The 18,307-nt window shown below is 44.3% G+C and overlaps 1 protein-coding gene across 2 annotated transcripts in view; it reads right to left on the minus strand.

The window, feature by feature from the left end:
* The window catches only part of MMP16 (matrix metallopeptidase 16), a 514,191-nt gene extending 497,075 nt beyond the window's left edge, over window positions 1–17,116 (minus strand). The window contains exon 1 of one of the 2 annotated variants that reach the window (XM_086965967.1): window positions 16,716–17,116. In XM_086965967.1, coding sequence (XP_086822093.1) covers window positions 16,716–16,841 — 126 coding nt within the window. In that variant the 5' untranslated portion in view covers window positions 16,842–17,116. The remainder of the gene's footprint in view (window positions 1–16,715) is intronic. The other variant, XM_086965966.1, reaches the window with a different exon arrangement.
* Between the last annotated feature and the right edge of the window lie 1,191 nt (window positions 17,117–18,307).

Raw genomic sequence — 18,307 nt, forward strand, 5'->3', positions numbered from 1 at the left:
CTATAAAACTGTGATATATTGCCTGTGTCTGCTTACCAAGCCTCCCAAACATGCACCTATGTTGCAAAGCCTTTTTTCCCTGAAAACCTGACACAATTTCACTGGCCTTCATCCAAACAGTGAGAAGTCCGGTTCTGGAGAAGATGTGTCTGAACTGCCACCTTCTTTTGAATTAGGATGATACCTTGCCGGATATGATGGTGGAGTAGGTGTCCTTGTCATTGGGACAAAAAACTTTTTTAAAAGCTTTAAAATGTGGCACAAGCCATGGATGGAGCATTTGCCATATCTTGGCAGGATTCTCCATTGCTGCTCTTCTTTTTGAATAAGGTAGCAGGGCAGACTTTGAGAAGATTAATATCCTATTTCAACTTGGCATCAGTGGCAGCCCTAAGGCTAGAATTTGGGATTAAAAGCCCCATATACACATGCCTGGTGGGAATTGTTTGATGGGCTTCCTGCCTTAAGAAAAGTAAGGTACTATTTGAGACCGGACATTTTTGTGGAGTAATAAGAAAAAACTCTATTCCTCGGGAATCTCAAATGTGCCTTAGATCAACTCGGGCTCGACCAAAGTCTAGTGCTTTTACTTTCCCCTACCCAACCAAAGGCCTGTTTAGAACAGACTTTGGTAGCCTTAAGTTTTCACTTGGGCAACGAAACTTGTGGTAAGAAAAGGGGGTACCAAAGGATATAGGATACCTTTGCTACAAAGAAAGTCCAACTGTATGTGAAATGGAATATGCCACAGGGGGTTAAATGTTTTTGGACACCCTTATGTTTGGATATTTTGCCACTAAATTCTTTAACATCTAAATGGTATGGAACGTTTAAAATTTGTAGCCTTTGTCTGAATGGTGTTCAAGATCTGAGGCAGTTTTATTTGTTTCCCCTGCTTTACTATTGTACCACCGTAAATTGTTAAGGACTATATTTCTGAAATTGTCTGTGTGATCTTCGTTAGAGGCCTTACTAGTATTGTTTAATCTCACTGATTAAAAGGTCTGTTGTCAAATTTTTTACTTTTTAAAATGCTTTTTAAACGTATACTAATTTTAGTATGACTACTAGTTTAATTGTGTTAATGTTGCTATGACAATGAATTTACAGATGCTTTAATGACATTAAGGAATGTTGTTATGTTCTAATTTGAATAACATTGTTTTGTGTATTCTCTTTTGTGGACCTCCTCGGGGTTCCAAATCATGAAAATAAACTTGACTTGACTTACTCGTCTTCTATATATCAGGACCTTAGTGTGAATTTAGATAGCACAGTCCACGATTATACATGTATATCTATTCTGACAAGGTGTGAGGGTTTATTTTCTACTTTACTTTTGATGGGTTGACTTGTGTTGTCTTTGTGAGAAAAGACTAGTTTGTAGATAGTGGAGTCAGCAGCCCCTCAAAGGTTCTTTAGTTCTAGAATTCATTATCCAACAGCCGTTCACTCTTCTCTAACTCAAATTCCCATTAGCTTCATCAAACGATTTAATTTCCCCCTAGTGTGATTTGTTGACAGTTGTTAGGCCACCTTTGATGAAATGGGTCATTGAGTGAAGTGAGACTTAATTCTTCATGAACGTGGGTAGGTATTTCCAATGGTTGGATTGCTTTATGCCCTTTCCTGTTCACTATTCTACCCCTTTGTCCAAAATCATCTTATTGAAAGCACTTTATGAATTATCAATATTTTAATGTAGACAAATTCCACAATAGCCTCACAAAGTAAATGTGGCCACATGGTCTATCATCACCACATAAGAAGGTGGCTCTAGCTTAAAGTTCATCCACTTAGGGGCCCATCGGACTCCTGCCCCCATGCCTACTTCAGAGGACTGCAACCAATCTGTGCCATGCTCACACCCATTCTGATTGCCTCCACTTCTTCCTCAGACTTCTCACATGCTTGGAAGCATGCACTGTCCTCCCACTGCTGTAGAAATCCTCTGCGGACCATTTAATGTACGCCCCCTACAGACCAATCCCTGTACTACCATTCCTGGCCAAGGTCTTAGAGATAATCATAATCAACATACACGTCACGAACACCTCAATGATCACCAACTACTTGAACTCACTCAGTCTGGTTTCAGATCCAACCAAAGCATGGAAACTTCCCTAGTCACTGCCATGCATGATATAATAATGACTCTGGAGAGAGAAAACCGGGCGACCCTCATCCTCCTAGACCTCTCTGCATTATTTGGCACCGTCTCTCACCCCATCCTCATCCAGTGCATACACGACATTGAAATCCAAGGACATGCACTCCAATGGATCTGATCCTTCCTGACTGGAAGGTCCCAGTCAGTCAGCCTGGCACCGTACAACTCGGACACCTGAAACCTCATCTATGGAGTTATGCAAGGATCGTCCCTGAGCTAGACACTCCTCAAAGCACACTTGAACCCTCTAGCCAGCATCATCCGCTCCCACAATATCAGCGACCTCTCCTACGTGGACAAAGCACAACTCATTCTCTTCCTAACGGAAAAGCCATCCAGTATCAGGATCAAGTTCAATGTCTGCCCACTGGAGGAAGACTAACTGTCTAAAGCTGAACACTGACAAGACCCAAATCATGATCTTGTGGAAGAGCACCTCAACGTGAGTCTCCACCTAGTGGCCAACAGAGCTTGATGACCAGAATTGCTCTCCACCTCCCAAACCGTACTCACATCACATCACACCTTAAAGAGCTCCACTGGTTCCCCATTCACAACAAGCGCAATTCAAAATCCTCACCCACACTTTCAAGGCACGACATAACACTGGCCCCGCATACTTCAACAAACGCCTCTGCTTTCATGAACCTTACAGACACCATTGCTCGCCTGGACTCCTTGCACATATCCCACGCATACTGAAAACCAGATCTGGGGGCTCAACCTTCTCCTACATCGCTCTTAAAGCATTGAATGACCTGCCGCTAGACATAAGGCCCTCCCCCTTACTTCTTGAATTCCACAAGAAGCGGAAGATCTGTTCTTTTGAGTAGTCTCTATAGGCCCTAAGTATGCCAAGACTCACACCTGATCAGCGTCAGGATACCCTCCTGGCTGATAGTGAAGGCTACAAATATGAATAGCATAACATGACATACATACCCTTCAATATCAACATACATCTTGAATCTATAATAGTAAATGCAGTCACTTGAAATTGAAAGTCGGTCATTTAGATTGTAGGGGTCAGGCTGCTCATTGGACTATATGATTCTCTTCTTTCTTTCTGCAACACCAGCAATGAATACGAAGAGAGCTAATGCCAGCCAGCAAAACATTTTCAATCACTGTCTGGAAGTGAAAAATCTTGAAAAATGCATCCGGTATTGTCATAATAAATATGTCCTAGCAAAACAACATTCATTGATATCAACAACAAGGTTCCATTTTTGGAAGCATATTTCTTCCTGCTCAAATATGATGTCATCTAACCAATATTTGTTTTTGAAAAAAAGTTGTATTTAGGCTTGGCAGCCTGGTGTTTTAGCACTGAAATATCAGAGAGCCAGTTGAAGGCAATATTCTGCACATGTAAAGGATTTATAGCTTGAGTTATGCCAAGTGCGTAGGCAGTGTTTAGCTGCCTAAAGCAAGAAGTGACCTTTTGGATGAATTCAGATAGAGTTGGTGGAGAAACCCATACATTTTAAACGGGTTAAAGAAATGACTTTCTACTGTAGGAAAACAAATAAAGGATAACATATGGATTTCACAGTACACCGCCACTGCAAGATAACCCTTTAAATGATGAGCCATATATTTTTTTCATTCAATAAATACAACGTTTATCTCATCCTGATACCTCCTCCAGGAGAGACAAATAGAGCACAATCTGTAATCATCGCCATCACCTACAGCAAGGGGGTTGATGTGAGGTCAGGTGTGGAATTGCTAGCTATTAGCAGTGAATGGGAGTGAGGCCAAGGTTCCTGATCTAGCCCAATGCGTTAATGCCTGGGCCACTGTTACTAATCCATCTCAAATCAGTATCGTGCTAACCAATCTGCTCCTGGTCACCTGCTCCAGTCTACTACAGTGCGAAATGGTATGTGTATTTCAAAGGCTTTCAGTGCCATAGATCCTCTAACACTGCAGCGAGAGTGAGAAAGTTGTCTAAAATCTAGGAATATTATTTAATTGCATATTTATTTTACAATCCTTCTGGGAACTGTGTAGATATGCCATTTCAACAAGATGGTCGTCGTTTACAGGCAATGCATCGGTAGTCACCTTTGAGGTAAAGCAGGTTGGAGGTTGCGCCTTCCTCTTGTTTGCACGGTGTTGCACTTAGAGGACCCCGCGGCTTACCTATGACGTACTAGCGAGCCACATGAGCCATGACAATGATCCTAGCAGCTCACACACATTAAGATTAAGGGTTCTCAGTGCTTCCTCCCAAAAGTGTTGTCCACGTAAAGAAATCAAACGGCAGATACCCTTGTGCGTAACTGCAAGATGTGGTGAGCCCCTCTAGGAGGAGCAATAACTCCTTAGGGTGGATTTTAGAAGGCTCAAATATTTCAAGAAATGTGGGTACCTTTGGAAAGTATTTTTAACACACTTTGTATTACTGTGCTATTACAAAATACAGAGGAACTACTTCAACAATTGTGCACTTATAAGTCAGCCGATGCGCACAGAAGCATAACTTATCTCTAACAAATAACATACTTATGTACATATCAGACACCATATTATGAAACTTCACTAACCTGCTCTGTGCCTGCACACAGGCATAGACTATGGCTTCAACACTTGTATACAGTGAAATCATAACAGCTGTAGAATGTGTACTCGCCTTAAAGTTTAACAAGTGAGTTTATAGGCTGTAGAATAAGTAAAGAAACTCAAAGTAGTCGTTCGGTCACCATTATGTGTTTCTGGGGCTAGCTACACATCGGGGAAACAAAGGGAGGTTGCTGCACTGTTCCTATGGAAAGTGAGGGAAGTGTTAACTGGCATGACCACAGACGTTAGAGTAACATCCTGGGGCATCATTTTGTTGGATGTAATTGCCTCACACACCCCGAAGGATGTCATGCTTCATCATCGGCGGTTGCTCCTCGTCGGGGAGGCGGTGCAATCCCCGACGGGCTCACCTCAAAGAGGGGCTCTTTGGCGGAGATCTTTTTCCAACTGCCTTATGGTGAGGTGGGGGTGTGTGGGCTGGGCTAGGTGTAGTGGTGTGAGGGATATTAAAATGTAGCAAGGGGTACCGGAATTCAGTTTATTCTGGGGGTCCCCTGGCTGCAGTTAAAAAAGTGGGGTTAGCTCACTAGGTGTCAGCAGGTTAGGTCGGGTGACCCTAGATGAGACTAAAGGTGATGCTGGTCGACATGTTTCACGCTGTGGGTCTAGTCACCCGCGATTCATCAGGACCTTAATAATGTGCAAGGGAAAACATGCTAGTGTCATGTGTGTCAATCGTTACCTCTGTGGGTACTCCTATGCCTAGACATGGAGAAAAAGAAGGACAACCGTTAAATGCCAATCTGCATGTCAACAGTTCAAGTTAATGCCAGGGTGTTTATACAGTGTAGCATGCTATTGGTGTTAAGGAGTAATGTACAACCGCCAAAGCATGCCTTGCAAATTGTGTGTGCAAAGTGCGCAGTGAGGAGCACACACAACTGTAGAGTCCGTGAGGAGGTTTGTGGTAGAGTGCTGGCTAAAATCAAGGTTTTAAAACAGTTTTAAAGAAAGATTTAAAAATGCAGCAGTTTGAGAGGACTGAACTGCTCATTTAGTGTGGAATTAGAGCAGGTATATTTTTTGAGGCACCGTTTGTAACTACATGCACAACAATCACACACTGTGTCCCAAAGGGGAAGACATAGAATGAGAAGTCTCACGTGTCCCACTTACCTAATGGTTAAGGATTACATGCCACATGAGGGGTCGGCGGGACTGAACATCAGGGAAGAGCCCAGGGTTTTAGCTGGAGATGGAATATAACATAGCGCCTGTAGTTGGATGGTTGCTAAAGCTAGTGTTAAAAATGTCTCCAAGCAGAGTTGGGCTGTGAGGTCAAGGACCTCCACGCTGTCTCCCTTTGTTAAATCCCTATCAAGTAGACTCACCTCCATTCTCCCGTGTCCGCGCAGTCAGACCTACCCTTCTCCGCCGAGCTCGAGTAGATGTGGGAGCTCGGCGGCCGGGGAAATTTAAACCGTGTTGACAGGTCGGCGTGTGACGGCGCGTCTCCGCCTCCTCCGTCAAGTCACGTGGTTGGGGCGTTTTCTGTGGCGGCCATCTTACAGCAGTGTGCTGGCGCGCTTAACGCTGAATAAACATCATTCTAAATGTCAGGACAACTATTTGTGTCATTTAGAGGGGGGGGGAAAGGTTGTTGAGAATCACCCCATATTACCAATGGCAAATCACCACTGTTGTGCGTGCGGAGCAGTTTGTTCAAAAGTCACTCGCTCTTATGTATGGAGTGTAGCGGCCATATTGTGATGGGCACAGAATATGTTCAGGGCATACACTGACCACTATGGTTAAGAAAACGTAGCGGTATGCTGTATTTTGGTGAGCCTACTAACTAAGGAGCATGAATGGCATTTGGGACACGTTAAATAGTATGTGGTGTCGCGTTGCATAGTGTGTAGTGTTGGTAACAGGGACTGACGTTAGAATGATTAGGGTGGATCACTGTCAATAATGTGGCCCGTGTATAGGGCAACTGGTTATACGAGGGATAGGAAAAGGACCTGGATATCCTAAAGTGAATGCCACGGAATATCCTCGTTGAGACCCTGTTTGTCTGTAGACAATCGATGGATCCATCTCTGCTCTTTCCGGAACAGTGCATTGCTCGGGCAGTTAGGGCTGGCTTCAAGCACCACCCATCTCATGGAGTCCTCGCTACACATCAACATAGAGCAGCAAGAGAAACCTTGTTCTGTGGCCATCCTGCGTGTAGTGTCATCAGAAGAATATGTTTATCTCCAATACAAAACTTTACTAATCATAGGACTTTGTTCCACGTACTCATTTCACGACACAAAGCGTAATATAACCTAGAATGTTATGAAATGATGTAAATGTATATAACGCAACAAATGCCCAAAGGCATCAAGGTGCTCCTCACTAATCCTGAAGATACACTCAGCCCATGGAAAGTACCCATAATGAAGTATCCAACCTTATTACACATCTCTAAGGCCTTCCTGAAAGGAGTATGCAACTTCATGAAGTCAAGTGGGGGAGGTGGGTTCCAGAGCCTGGTAGCTGCAACCAAAAAGTGTCTACCTCTCCATCTTTTTCTCTGAGCTCTGGGAATAACCACTAAATTGTGGGCTGCCGAGCGAAGATGTCTACTAGGGGAATACCATTGGAACGTGGGTTCAATTCCACCCGGGCTGGTGCCGTTCAGTGATTTGTGCACAATTCACATAGCTTTTTTTAAGTGGCACCCTTCTGTACAGATTGTTACCATCATTTGCACTTTTTGAGAGTTCATTGCTGAATATCTTGTTATCCTGTAAATGTTCTCCAAAACTACCTCAGAATGATAAGCGAGCAAAACTTAAAACTGTAGCTTGGTGACTCGTCTCTTCTCTTTTTTCTTCTTTAGCTCTTTTAGTAGAGATATATGACTATAAAGGAAACCCAATACAATCGCTAGTATAGCCTTTTCTCCTAACGATTACACATTCAGAACACATTTTCGTTCCAAGACCACTGAAAATGGCACATAAAACTAATCTTACTGTTAATAAGCACAAATAAGGAAAAATGATCAGTCATGTCTATTTAAAGCTCCGTTTTCAATATTCATTTTGACGTCATTCTTACGTTCACGTTTTTAATTTTTAAATCTATTTCTTCCCATTGTTTCCTTGAATAACTACTATATGATTGAGCAAAATATACATATATGGGGAATGAAATCTTCAATAATATGTGTACACTACAAATATAAAACCGGTTTTACTTTGTTATGATGTAAATTGTTGTTTGGTTTATGACAGTTTTGTGTCATTTCTCATTTCTATCCTTCAAAAGCACTTCATAGTGTGTGTATCGATTGTTGATTGGTAAAATACATACCAGAAACTACAATCATGAACTAAAGCACACGTTTTTGCAATCTTCGTGTGAGCTAAATTTCGTACTACCAGTTAGTCCGCGTGTAATTGGGAGAGCTGGCAATCATTACCATAACACCCAATCAAAAGCGGGAGTGAAGTGCAGCCATTCATGACCGTATGTCGAACTTCACTTTTTGTGTGCAGGAGCAAGGACAAAATAGTAGTCATATCATGGATCTGACCACTTGGTTGGATCCCATTGGGTCGTTCATCTTGACCAGGACAGTGGTCAATAAAGTTATCTTGTAACTTCCACAGGTGAAGTTCAGCCCTTGCTTGAAATAAACAGAAAGCACCTGGAAACAGACTAAGATAAAACAGAACAGGACTCACTGATGGATAAAATACATAGATTTTACAACTCATTCACATCAATATTAGTATTACTGAGCTCACCTTTTACCAAGACATTTAGCACCAACAAAAAGAGTCGAACAAAAGCTTACTATCCTATATTCAAAATAGTTTTTGTATACGTGATTTATTTAGAATATGCACATATTTCAAATAATCAGCTACAAAGGACCGTATATATCGCACACGAAATATAACATAAGCCAAACAGAAAAAACAAAACAGCATAATAGATAACATGCCACAGATTACAGCAGATTAAGAGATCTACTTCATAAATAGGCTTTCAGGGATGATATAAAGGACATGAGTATTGTCATATAACAGCATTTACAGTTAGGCATTCCACACATCACCCTGTAAGACTTAGGATTTTGCTGCTGTAATTATTGCAATTCCACCTTGATGGATCGAGTTTGGAGTCAGACGAAGAGAGCAAATCCATAGAATGTAGTTAAAAGCAGCTCATCAAATGTATATAGGGCTGAGATCCTAAATAGACTTCCAAATTGCGATCAGAATTTTAAAGTGCATCATTTTCTTAATGGGCAAAATATCTAGGAAATTATGCCGAACAGACAAATGATCTGAATATGTTAAACCACATGTCAAGTTTATTGTAAGATTCAACCCAGCTTGCAATTTTAACAAATTATAACTCAAAATGTTCAGATAAATAACTGACTAACATAACACACAGTCTTGATAAAAAACACTTCATGAATTAAAAGTATTGGGGTTGGAGGCGAGTGTAACCCAGAGGTTAGTTTTGAAAAATGTACATTTTTTTCTGCCATAACAATCTGATTCTTAAATAGTGAAGATGCATTACCTCAGATTGTAATTCTGCCTTAAATCAAAAAGGATCTGCTTGTAATCCATTTACTTCCAAGGACAGGGGTTTCAATCAAGTGTCCTAGACGGATTTTGTACACATTACAAAGCAAAGGTCATGCTGCAGAGCTCTGAAGAATGTTGCTAAGGGTCACAGCAAGAAGATAATCTGACGGAACATTGGATCTGGTCTGATAAAAAGAACTTATCAATGTTACCTCTCAATCCCCTCCACAGTTTCCAATAATTCACACAACAGTCCATCGGCTACGGCATTAAATGTCCCAAATAAGAATATGAAAATGATGGCTGCAGAATGACCTTGATCATGCAGTAGCAGCATTTGCTGTCCTGTATCAAGAATAGTTGATTCTGTAGTTATGGAGAGTAAAACCCAGACTGAAAGTCAGGGAAACAATAATTCCCTTAAAGATAACTGTACAACTGTTCTATCACTATAATTTCAGTAAACTTTACCAAGAAAAGATGTGATATAGGTCTAAGTTCCAATGGTAGTTTTGGATCAAGGAGTGTTTTTTCAGAACTAATGTTAACAAACTATTTAAGAAAAAGGCTAAGATCCCCATCAAAATAATGCATTGATAGCAGTAGTTAAATCCTTTACCAAAGGACAGAATACTATATTTGGGGCCTGATGTTTTTAATGAAGCTACTTAGGAAATAATATCATTAGGAGAGATAAGGTCAAAGTTTCTAAACTGCAGCACAGGAGTAAGCAAAAATCAGCTATAACGTAATCCACGTGTGATTCATGCATTGTTGGCAGATTGTTGCTTCAGATCTAGCAATCAACAGCAACTCAATCACTACTCATGTGTTTTGGTGAGATTTGAGTCTTATCTCTAAAGGATACTCTAAACTACTGCCTCAAGTCAAATAAGCCCATTACCAGCAAATTAATGCAGTATGTAGTATGAGTAGAACTTACGAATACGAGTAGTTAACTAGGATAAACCCCATTCATCTAATGAAATAGGCTCTGCATTGCTCGATATTGGTGACAGGGTTTCCTGTAAAAAGGCAAGGGTAGACCACAGTTCTAATTTTGTTTTGCTTTTCAGCAGCTTTTGTATCATTCATTGTTGTCCATTGCTAGATCACCTTGAATGGGAGATAAGTCTGATGGTAGAAGTCAAAAACTACTGATGCATTTATTCTGAGATTGTAGCAATGGGTGCACAAGAAAGTTGCAGAGGGTAAGCTCTCTCTCTTTAATTTATATATAGAACCACTGACCTGAGATCATTTGGAAACATAATCTTTATTTCCAGATGTTTGCCAATGATAGACAGCTGGCAGAGGCTGTAATGAGGGGGTTCCATGCGATATGTATGCTTTGATTAAAGACACCAGCCATGCCCTAAGATAATGATAGTCAGTATAGGGCTCCACCTGGGGCAATATTTTCATAACAAGATGCAGTGGGCTATCCCTTACCCCAGCACTGCAGTTATATAACTCGACATCCGGACCGCTCAGACCTGTCCTTACAGAGAAAACATTAGAGGAAGATAGTTGTTGCTGTCATTCTCTACAGTTTGCAAAAAATCATCACTCTTGGGCAGGGATTTAAGTGGGCCGGGTCCTGCCAGTGCTCAGCATTGGCAGTTCTAAAAAGCAGGTGCCGAGACGGGTCTCTATCAGGGTCTCCATTTTTACCCTAACCATCAGGGTTGAAAAAAAATCTTAACTCCGTAGTAGTACCACCCTTCACTGCCTTTGATGTAACTTCAAAGAGACTCGCTTAAGTTCTTTCATTTTCATCATTTCAGAACTGAAACATTTTCATATTATATATAACTAAACCATAGTTGTTGCTTATTTATCTAATACAACTAACAACCATTGACAAAGCCAATAGTGCTGGCTTGTTGTAGGTGTAATGTTACTTTATCATATTTCAGGATGCAATGACAGAAGCAGCAAAATACCAGTCAGGCAGCACACAAGACTAAGCACAGATGTTTTCCATATGTGTTTTTAAGCCACGCCTTTAATTACATCGGCCACACCCCTTTGAGAGGCCTCCACGTTTTTTCAGCCCACTAAAAAAGCCCTGCCCCTGGTTTTCAAACTATTAATATCAGACCTTGCTCATTAAGCCAACACTAATTTGCTTGAGTTGAGTTAATTTATTTTACACGGGACTACCAGATACATATACCACTAGGAAGCACATGTCCTAAACAAGGTGAAAAGAGTTATCTGTAGACTTGGGGAGCAACCCCCGTCCCTCCCCCTTTCACCCCATACTTGCCCATTTGTTTTGCAAATGTATTTTCAATTTAGGGTCCTAACGTCGAGCCATACAGCCAGCATGGGGGGAAGGGCTAGTTTAACTAAACTCTAAATGAAAACTACTTAACATAATGAAATGCTTCTCCTGTCATTAATGTGTTACAGAACGTGTGCCCACCAGTTACTGTGGGCAGCTCTCCTATCTGGCAGCTTCTGTGTCATATCGAGGTTGTCCATCAGTCTGTCTCCCCATGGTCCATAGTAATTGTACCAAAACATGTTGCCCAGCACTTGCTGAGTCGCAGAATCTCTGTCCATCTTTATCTCCTGTCTATTTCTCTTTCACATTGTGTCTTTCACATGAGTCGGTGTTTAGCTCTCCTCAGTCCTTCTTTTTCCTATTCTTTTCTTTACTGTGTCCTCTCCACACATGTATATATCCATTCATTTCGTAATAAATTCTTCTCACTTGTAATCTGTTCTCTTTCCTTACACCTCAGTTGTTCTGGATTGCTCTATCATCTTCCGGTATTCTTTTACTTTAGCCGTCTCTACCAGCTTTCCTCAACTCGGCTCCACCATCTCTTTGTTTTCCTTCCTTCTTCAGTATAATTTTCAGTAGACTCTCTTTTTGTCTTTCATACACCGATTCTTCCCTCGCTTTCATCTCTCCTTTAACGTCCCTTTGTACTTAGTCTCTGTGTCTGAGAATGGTACTGATGAAGTTAGGAGGGATGGGTATGGAGCATTGGTGCAGGAGTTCTAGTTAAACTGTACATAAAGAGTGTGACCTTGCACAGTCACCACAGTGGGTAGATAAAGGAGGCCTGTTCTGCAGATACATCTGATAATGCATTTGCAACTCCTCCAGCCTCAATTTCAATGACCATGGCTCAAGGAAGTATCACGCATAAGGTGTGTGGTCCTATCAGTATGTGATGGAGTGCAGAGTGCAGAGCTGTAAATCCTTGATGCGTGATATGGGGGCCAGGGGTTGCATTCGGCAGCCCATAAGAGAGCTTGTGGACATATCTTAATGGTATAATAGTACAGAATTGAGTACAATGGCTCAGTTAGGTCAGGCAAAATGAAATTATTGTATTGGGTCCTAGTAGTGGTATGGCTCACCCTGTACTGGAGATGTGCAATCTTTCCATTCTCAGTATTTTCAACCTTTGAAACTTATTTTTTAACAATTGTATGGTGCATGAGAGTTGATCAACTTCTATCTCCTCGTGGCCTGGAATGTTTGGTCTGTGCCTTTGTGTCAAAAGACTTGGACTATGAGAAGGCTCTCCATTCAGAAGTCCCCCTGGTTCCCCTGAAGAGATGTTATTCAGTGTTAATCACGGGCCCTGCACTACTACCCTTCTGAGGCATGCTGCTTGGTTGGTTGATACAGCTCCCACTCACAGCAGTGGCGCAACTAGAGCCACATTACGGGGGGGTAATAATTTTTTTTGGGGGGGGGGCTGAAACTTTAAGCAGTAGGTAGAGTGGCGCTGAAGGGGCTCTTAGAAGGGGTGAAGCATCAACAAAGCCTCTTTAACGTGCACATGGTCTTTTAAAGACCTGTGAAGTGCTCGGGTGAGGCTGTGTGTGTGCCCGGGAGCTGTCTGAGCCTGGGCTACCACACACGAGGGGGGGGGGGAGCTGAAGCCCTTTGATTCCAATGGGTGTTGCGCGCCTGACTCACAGTGATCTGGCATAGCTTTCTACAGCTTCCTGATCCAATAGAACATGTACTCTTGATGAAGGTATTTTAAGCTGTGCCAAGTCATGGTTTGGTTCACCCAATGAATATAAAGATTCCCCTTGGTATACAGACCCACTGTTTGTAAATGTGTTAGTTAAAAATTACAGGAATTCTGAATATTCAACTAGAATCAGCCCACGATGATCGTGAAGTATACAAGCCACACATCTGCATGTTTTCCATGAGATTGGTCCATCATTCGATATTCCACCATGTTCCAACTGCTATCTCAAGATTGTGCGACTACTGTTGTAGGCAAGTAAGTCATGCTTCACACTCTGTGCCAAGCCATTTCAAGGTCTGCCAATCAGAAGTTCCTTTTCTTTGCAGCCTACAATGCTGGATTGGGGGTAAAATGTTCCTGTATGCAGTATGAGACTCTTATTCAGCCTTCTTTGCGGCTCTTTGTTATTTTATTCTAATATGGTCTTCTATTGTATAGTTCTATAATCTGACCTGGAACAGGGAGAGTGGTTTGCATGAACAAGAAATAGCGAAGATGATGGCCATCCGATGAGAGTAAACGCACACTACTCCATCCCCACCCCCTCCAACCACACCCCACCTCCATTAAGATCTTCGGTGCCAGAGAAACGATGCAAAGCTGCCTTACATTAGCCTCAGCCACCACTCCCAAAAGTCAAAAGTCAAAAGATTTTATTTGTGTTGGTACTCAACCGACCACCACTCCCTGCTCACCTAAACTGACACCATTCGGTGGCATGTTTCTTTAATAGCAGCCGCGCGCTGGTTGGGTGTCTTCTTGCTGCTGTCATGGATACCTTCCGCCATTCCTTGAAGCAGCCTGGTCCTGCCTGCTCGGTAACAAGTCCTCATTAAGATAATGCACAGCAGTTGTAACCGATAGCCGAGGCCTGGCCAAAGGATCTGGGTGGAACTGACGGATTCGGTTTCCGACGAAATTCCGTGTCTAGAGCCCCCCTCGCGCTGTGCCAGTGTGAGGAGGGGGCACGGCTGCACCCCGGCCCCCGCGAGAAGCTAACCAGACGGCGGCCGCGTTTTAACGATACTGAGTGGTGGGGTTTTGCGTGGGGCATTTGCGTGTACAAAGACTGAGGCGAGGGGATAGGATGGGGGGTGGGGGGTCGCGTCGCACGGATATCTATGTTAAAAGGAAGCTGCATTTACACCTCCCCGCGGCTATGAAGCCGGCATTAAAATAGTTCGGGCAGGAATTTCCTGAACAATGCACATCCTGTATCCTGTCGGAGTAGCTGGGACCAGAGACCTTTTACCGAGCTCTCCTGGAGCTAAGAGGCGGTCCTTGCGATGGGACCAAGGCAAATAAAGGGATGTGAACCAGTCGTGTACGTGCCCTCAAGTCGCAGACTTTAAAAAGCGTAAACACAATCTCTGGTTGCAACCCTAAAATAAACCAGGGCATTGCAAAAAAAGAACCCGTCTCCTTTCTGATAAAGTTGTGTGATTCTAGGCTCGGTTTCATGATAATGTGAAAAGGCACGCTAAGATGCTATTACCCTTTCACCCCTAAACCCTTTCCAGGCAGCTGCATTAAACATGTACAAAAAAAGCGGGATTCTCCACTTAATGGAATCAAATTACAAGTAAAACAACGGCAAAAAACCCACACAAGCCAAACTTCTGATACTCTCGAGGAATCTTGAGATAAAAGGTATCTACTTCCAGCACTGCTGACTAACAGCCTGCAGCGGCTCACAAACCAACAGCGAAATATAAACAAAACTTTCCTGTACTTTTGTTGGCTTGAAAGTAGTTATGGTTTTAACGGGTGCTGGCAACTTCAGCCGTTCTCACCCCCGCTCTCACGTTCAAGCACAGATGAAACCTCTGGAAGTGCCCAGGCGTGGCGAGCACACAGCAGACATAAAGAAAATGTTTGTTCTCCCAAGTGCTAAAATAAACTCACAACAACATCCATCGTTCGCCAGGTCAGTTCTTGAGAGAAAACGTCACAACACACAGCACATCAGATAGACAACAACAGCATCCTTGCGTGGCCGGTCGGTTGTTGCGAGACACGTCATAGCACACAGGACCTTGTGCAGAATGTAACAGTAAAACACAGAGCATCACACAGAAACAACATTCTTCGCAAGGTCAGCTGTCACAGCGTACACGGCACAGGATATCACCCAGAATAAAAGAGTAAAACACAGGACGTCACACATAACACAACAGTAACACACTCAACACAACAGTAACACACACTACATCGCACAGAACACAACAGCACCGTCCGCCCGGTCGGTTGTCGGGTGAATACATGTCACAACACACAGGACATCACACAGAATAATGTCCGCTGCTGACTGATTGGCTACTTCTCTCCGGTCACGCTTTGATGACTAAATGCCCAGGGGTTTTGAAGTGCAACTCCCCCCCCCCCCCCCCCCCCCCTCCACACACACACACAAAACCCGCGGGAAGACTTCAGCGAGAAACCACAAATGGTCAGTCACACTGACATCTCTCTCCTGCCCTAGAGGCCGGGCCACGTGAAGAGTCACACACTGAACCCGTCATGACAGGAAGTTTGTCCAGCCTCCCCAAATTGTCTTCAGTGTGTCCCAAGCTGAAGCCACCCCTCCCCCCCAAACCATGAATGTACCATAGAGTAAGGTAGAAGAACCCCTCCCCCACTCCACAGAAACGTCGAAAATATAATCCACCTACTCTTTTCAGTCCTTTAAATGGAAAAAGAGAGGTGCGGGTACCCAATGTCCAGAGTACCTGTTTGCTCTTGAGAAGTGTCGGCACTCTCCCATTAAATGTACTGCAGTAGCGCTGAGAAGCGCCGGATCTATTCACTCTCTCAAACTAAAGAAGCCCAGGTACTCAGTAGCGGAGAGTACCTGCCCACTTAAAACACTGACATTTCTCCAGCAAAATGGGGAACATTCAAATCCGACCGTGAAGGGCGGAAATGCAACTTGCACACAGATCACATTCCGATAGACCCTCTGATTGCCCCTCAAGTCAGATACCCTATCAGATGTCAAGATTGGCAGATGTCATGTCTGTATCTCGGATTCTGCCATTATCAAGCCCACTTCAAGCTAAAAATACAGCACAAATACAAAGGCAGCAGCACGGAGAGCGCCCAAACACGAGGGTTCGGTGGGCTGTTGAGGAGCGCGCTTTATTTATTTATTATCAGCGCTCTCCCCAGGGGTTACAGCAGCATCCTTCCTGTGTGAGCGAGGCATTTGCGGGCGTGACTCTCCTCCCCGAGCCGCACCGGGCTGCTTCCCAGATAACGGGCTCTCCTCTGCTCGCACCGCAGCCAGCGCGCCCTCCGGAAGCACCAGCATCCCTGGAGCAGGAGCTGGGCCCCAACCCCCAGCATGAAAGCAACAACCAAGCCAGATAGATGTCTGCAAAAAACACAGCATCGTGCCCTTACCTCCACGTTGAAATGCTGCTCCTCGGCGCACGCAGCCCATACAATCCACAGCAATGCTTGCAAGGAAAGCAGCCACTGATGCGCGAAATCCAAAGGTCTCCTGCTTCTGAATGTGAGTAAGATCATAGTGGACCGGGCGTCAGTGGAAACGGGGAACCTTCTGCCTGCCCACAGCCCCCCGTGCCCGCGCCAGCAGCCGTTGTCGGGCTCACCCACAGCGGGGCGAAGTCTTGTGGGGAGTGGGAGGGAGGCTGGGGTCCAGGCGCGGGCAGCAACCGGGCAGGGTCCTATTCATTACCAGCCTCAGGGAAGCCTGCCGGGCACCGAGGAAGGGTCACTGCCCGCTGCCTGCGCCTCCAGCCTGGGTCTCTGCTCCGGAGGGGCCTGCTCGCCGCTCTGCCTCTCTTCCTCTGCCTCCCTACAAGAAGGTTTCATCTGTGATCTGCATAACTCCTCCTCTGGAGCCGGACTTGGAATTAAAGGAGCCGGCCCTTTAAGAGCAGCGCACTTCTGCTTCTGCACAGTTTCTGGGCACCGGGGTTCTCAGAAAGCAGCGCGCACACAAGCCCCCTCAAAGAACCCGGAATGCACCCCACCTAGCCCGCCCTGGCACCCTGCCTGCCTACATTTCTCGTGCCCGTTATTTATGTCCAATAATCTCTAAAATCAATTCAAAGAAGAAACAGTGCATTCCAAGTTCTATGTTTTTTTTTCTGTTTTTCTTAATCTAATTAGCGTACCCTAGACTGCAACTTCCATTAAGACAGTACAATCCCATTTAGCAATATTTTCGTTTTTCAAAAGCTCTCGTTGTACTGCTAACAGCACCTCGCTGTGGATAGGATGGAGCCCGTCGGAGCAGAGGCCGGCAGGGCCGATGCGGAGCCAGTTACCGCTGGACCGCGGAGGTCGGACGTCGGGGCTAGGGGATATTTAGTTACCTGTCTGGTAACTGTCTCTCTTGCAGTCGGAGGATTGCGGGTCACTAACGCAAACACCGCGTAACAGACAGCAGGGTAGCACATTTTTAAGTAAAGCCGAACAAAGGGGCCCGCCCTACTGAGAGCGGCATCTTTGCCTCTGCCGAATAGGATCGGAGAACCTGCCCTCATCTCTCCCGGTGGCAAAGCTTCTTCCTCCTTCTCCTTGCCCCCGTCCTGAAAGCACCCGGTGGCACATCTGGGATGGAAAAGGATAGGATGCGACCAAGCAGCCACTAAGCTATCAGAGGGGCAGTAGGACTCTCTGTATTATACCGTGCCATCCATATTGGTAGGGCATCCGGCTGCACTAGCTGCTGCATTAAAATCCAGCACCTGGCAAATACGGTCTCCTTTGTGAAATACATCATTTCTCGAATTTGCCCGATTGTGCCAGCATGATCCAAATGTCATTGACCTCAGTCACACGCTTTTCAACTGGGTTTGGGACAGACAGGCGCGGTCAGTCACAAGGCAGCTCACGTGGTTTCCTCATTGAGTTGGGGGAGACCCAAGCGCTTGCATGTATTGCGTTGTATTACATTGTCATTGTATTTATATCCTGCCTACCACCCGACTAGGCGATGACGCGCTTTAGGCCGGCAGCAGTGA

Source organism: Lissotriton vulgaris, chromosome 4_1 (assembly GCF_964263255.1).
Source record: "Lissotriton vulgaris chromosome 4_1, aLisVul1.2, whole genome shotgun sequence".
Classification (NCBI taxonomy): Eukaryota; Metazoa; Chordata; class Amphibia; order Caudata; family Salamandridae; genus Lissotriton; species Lissotriton vulgaris.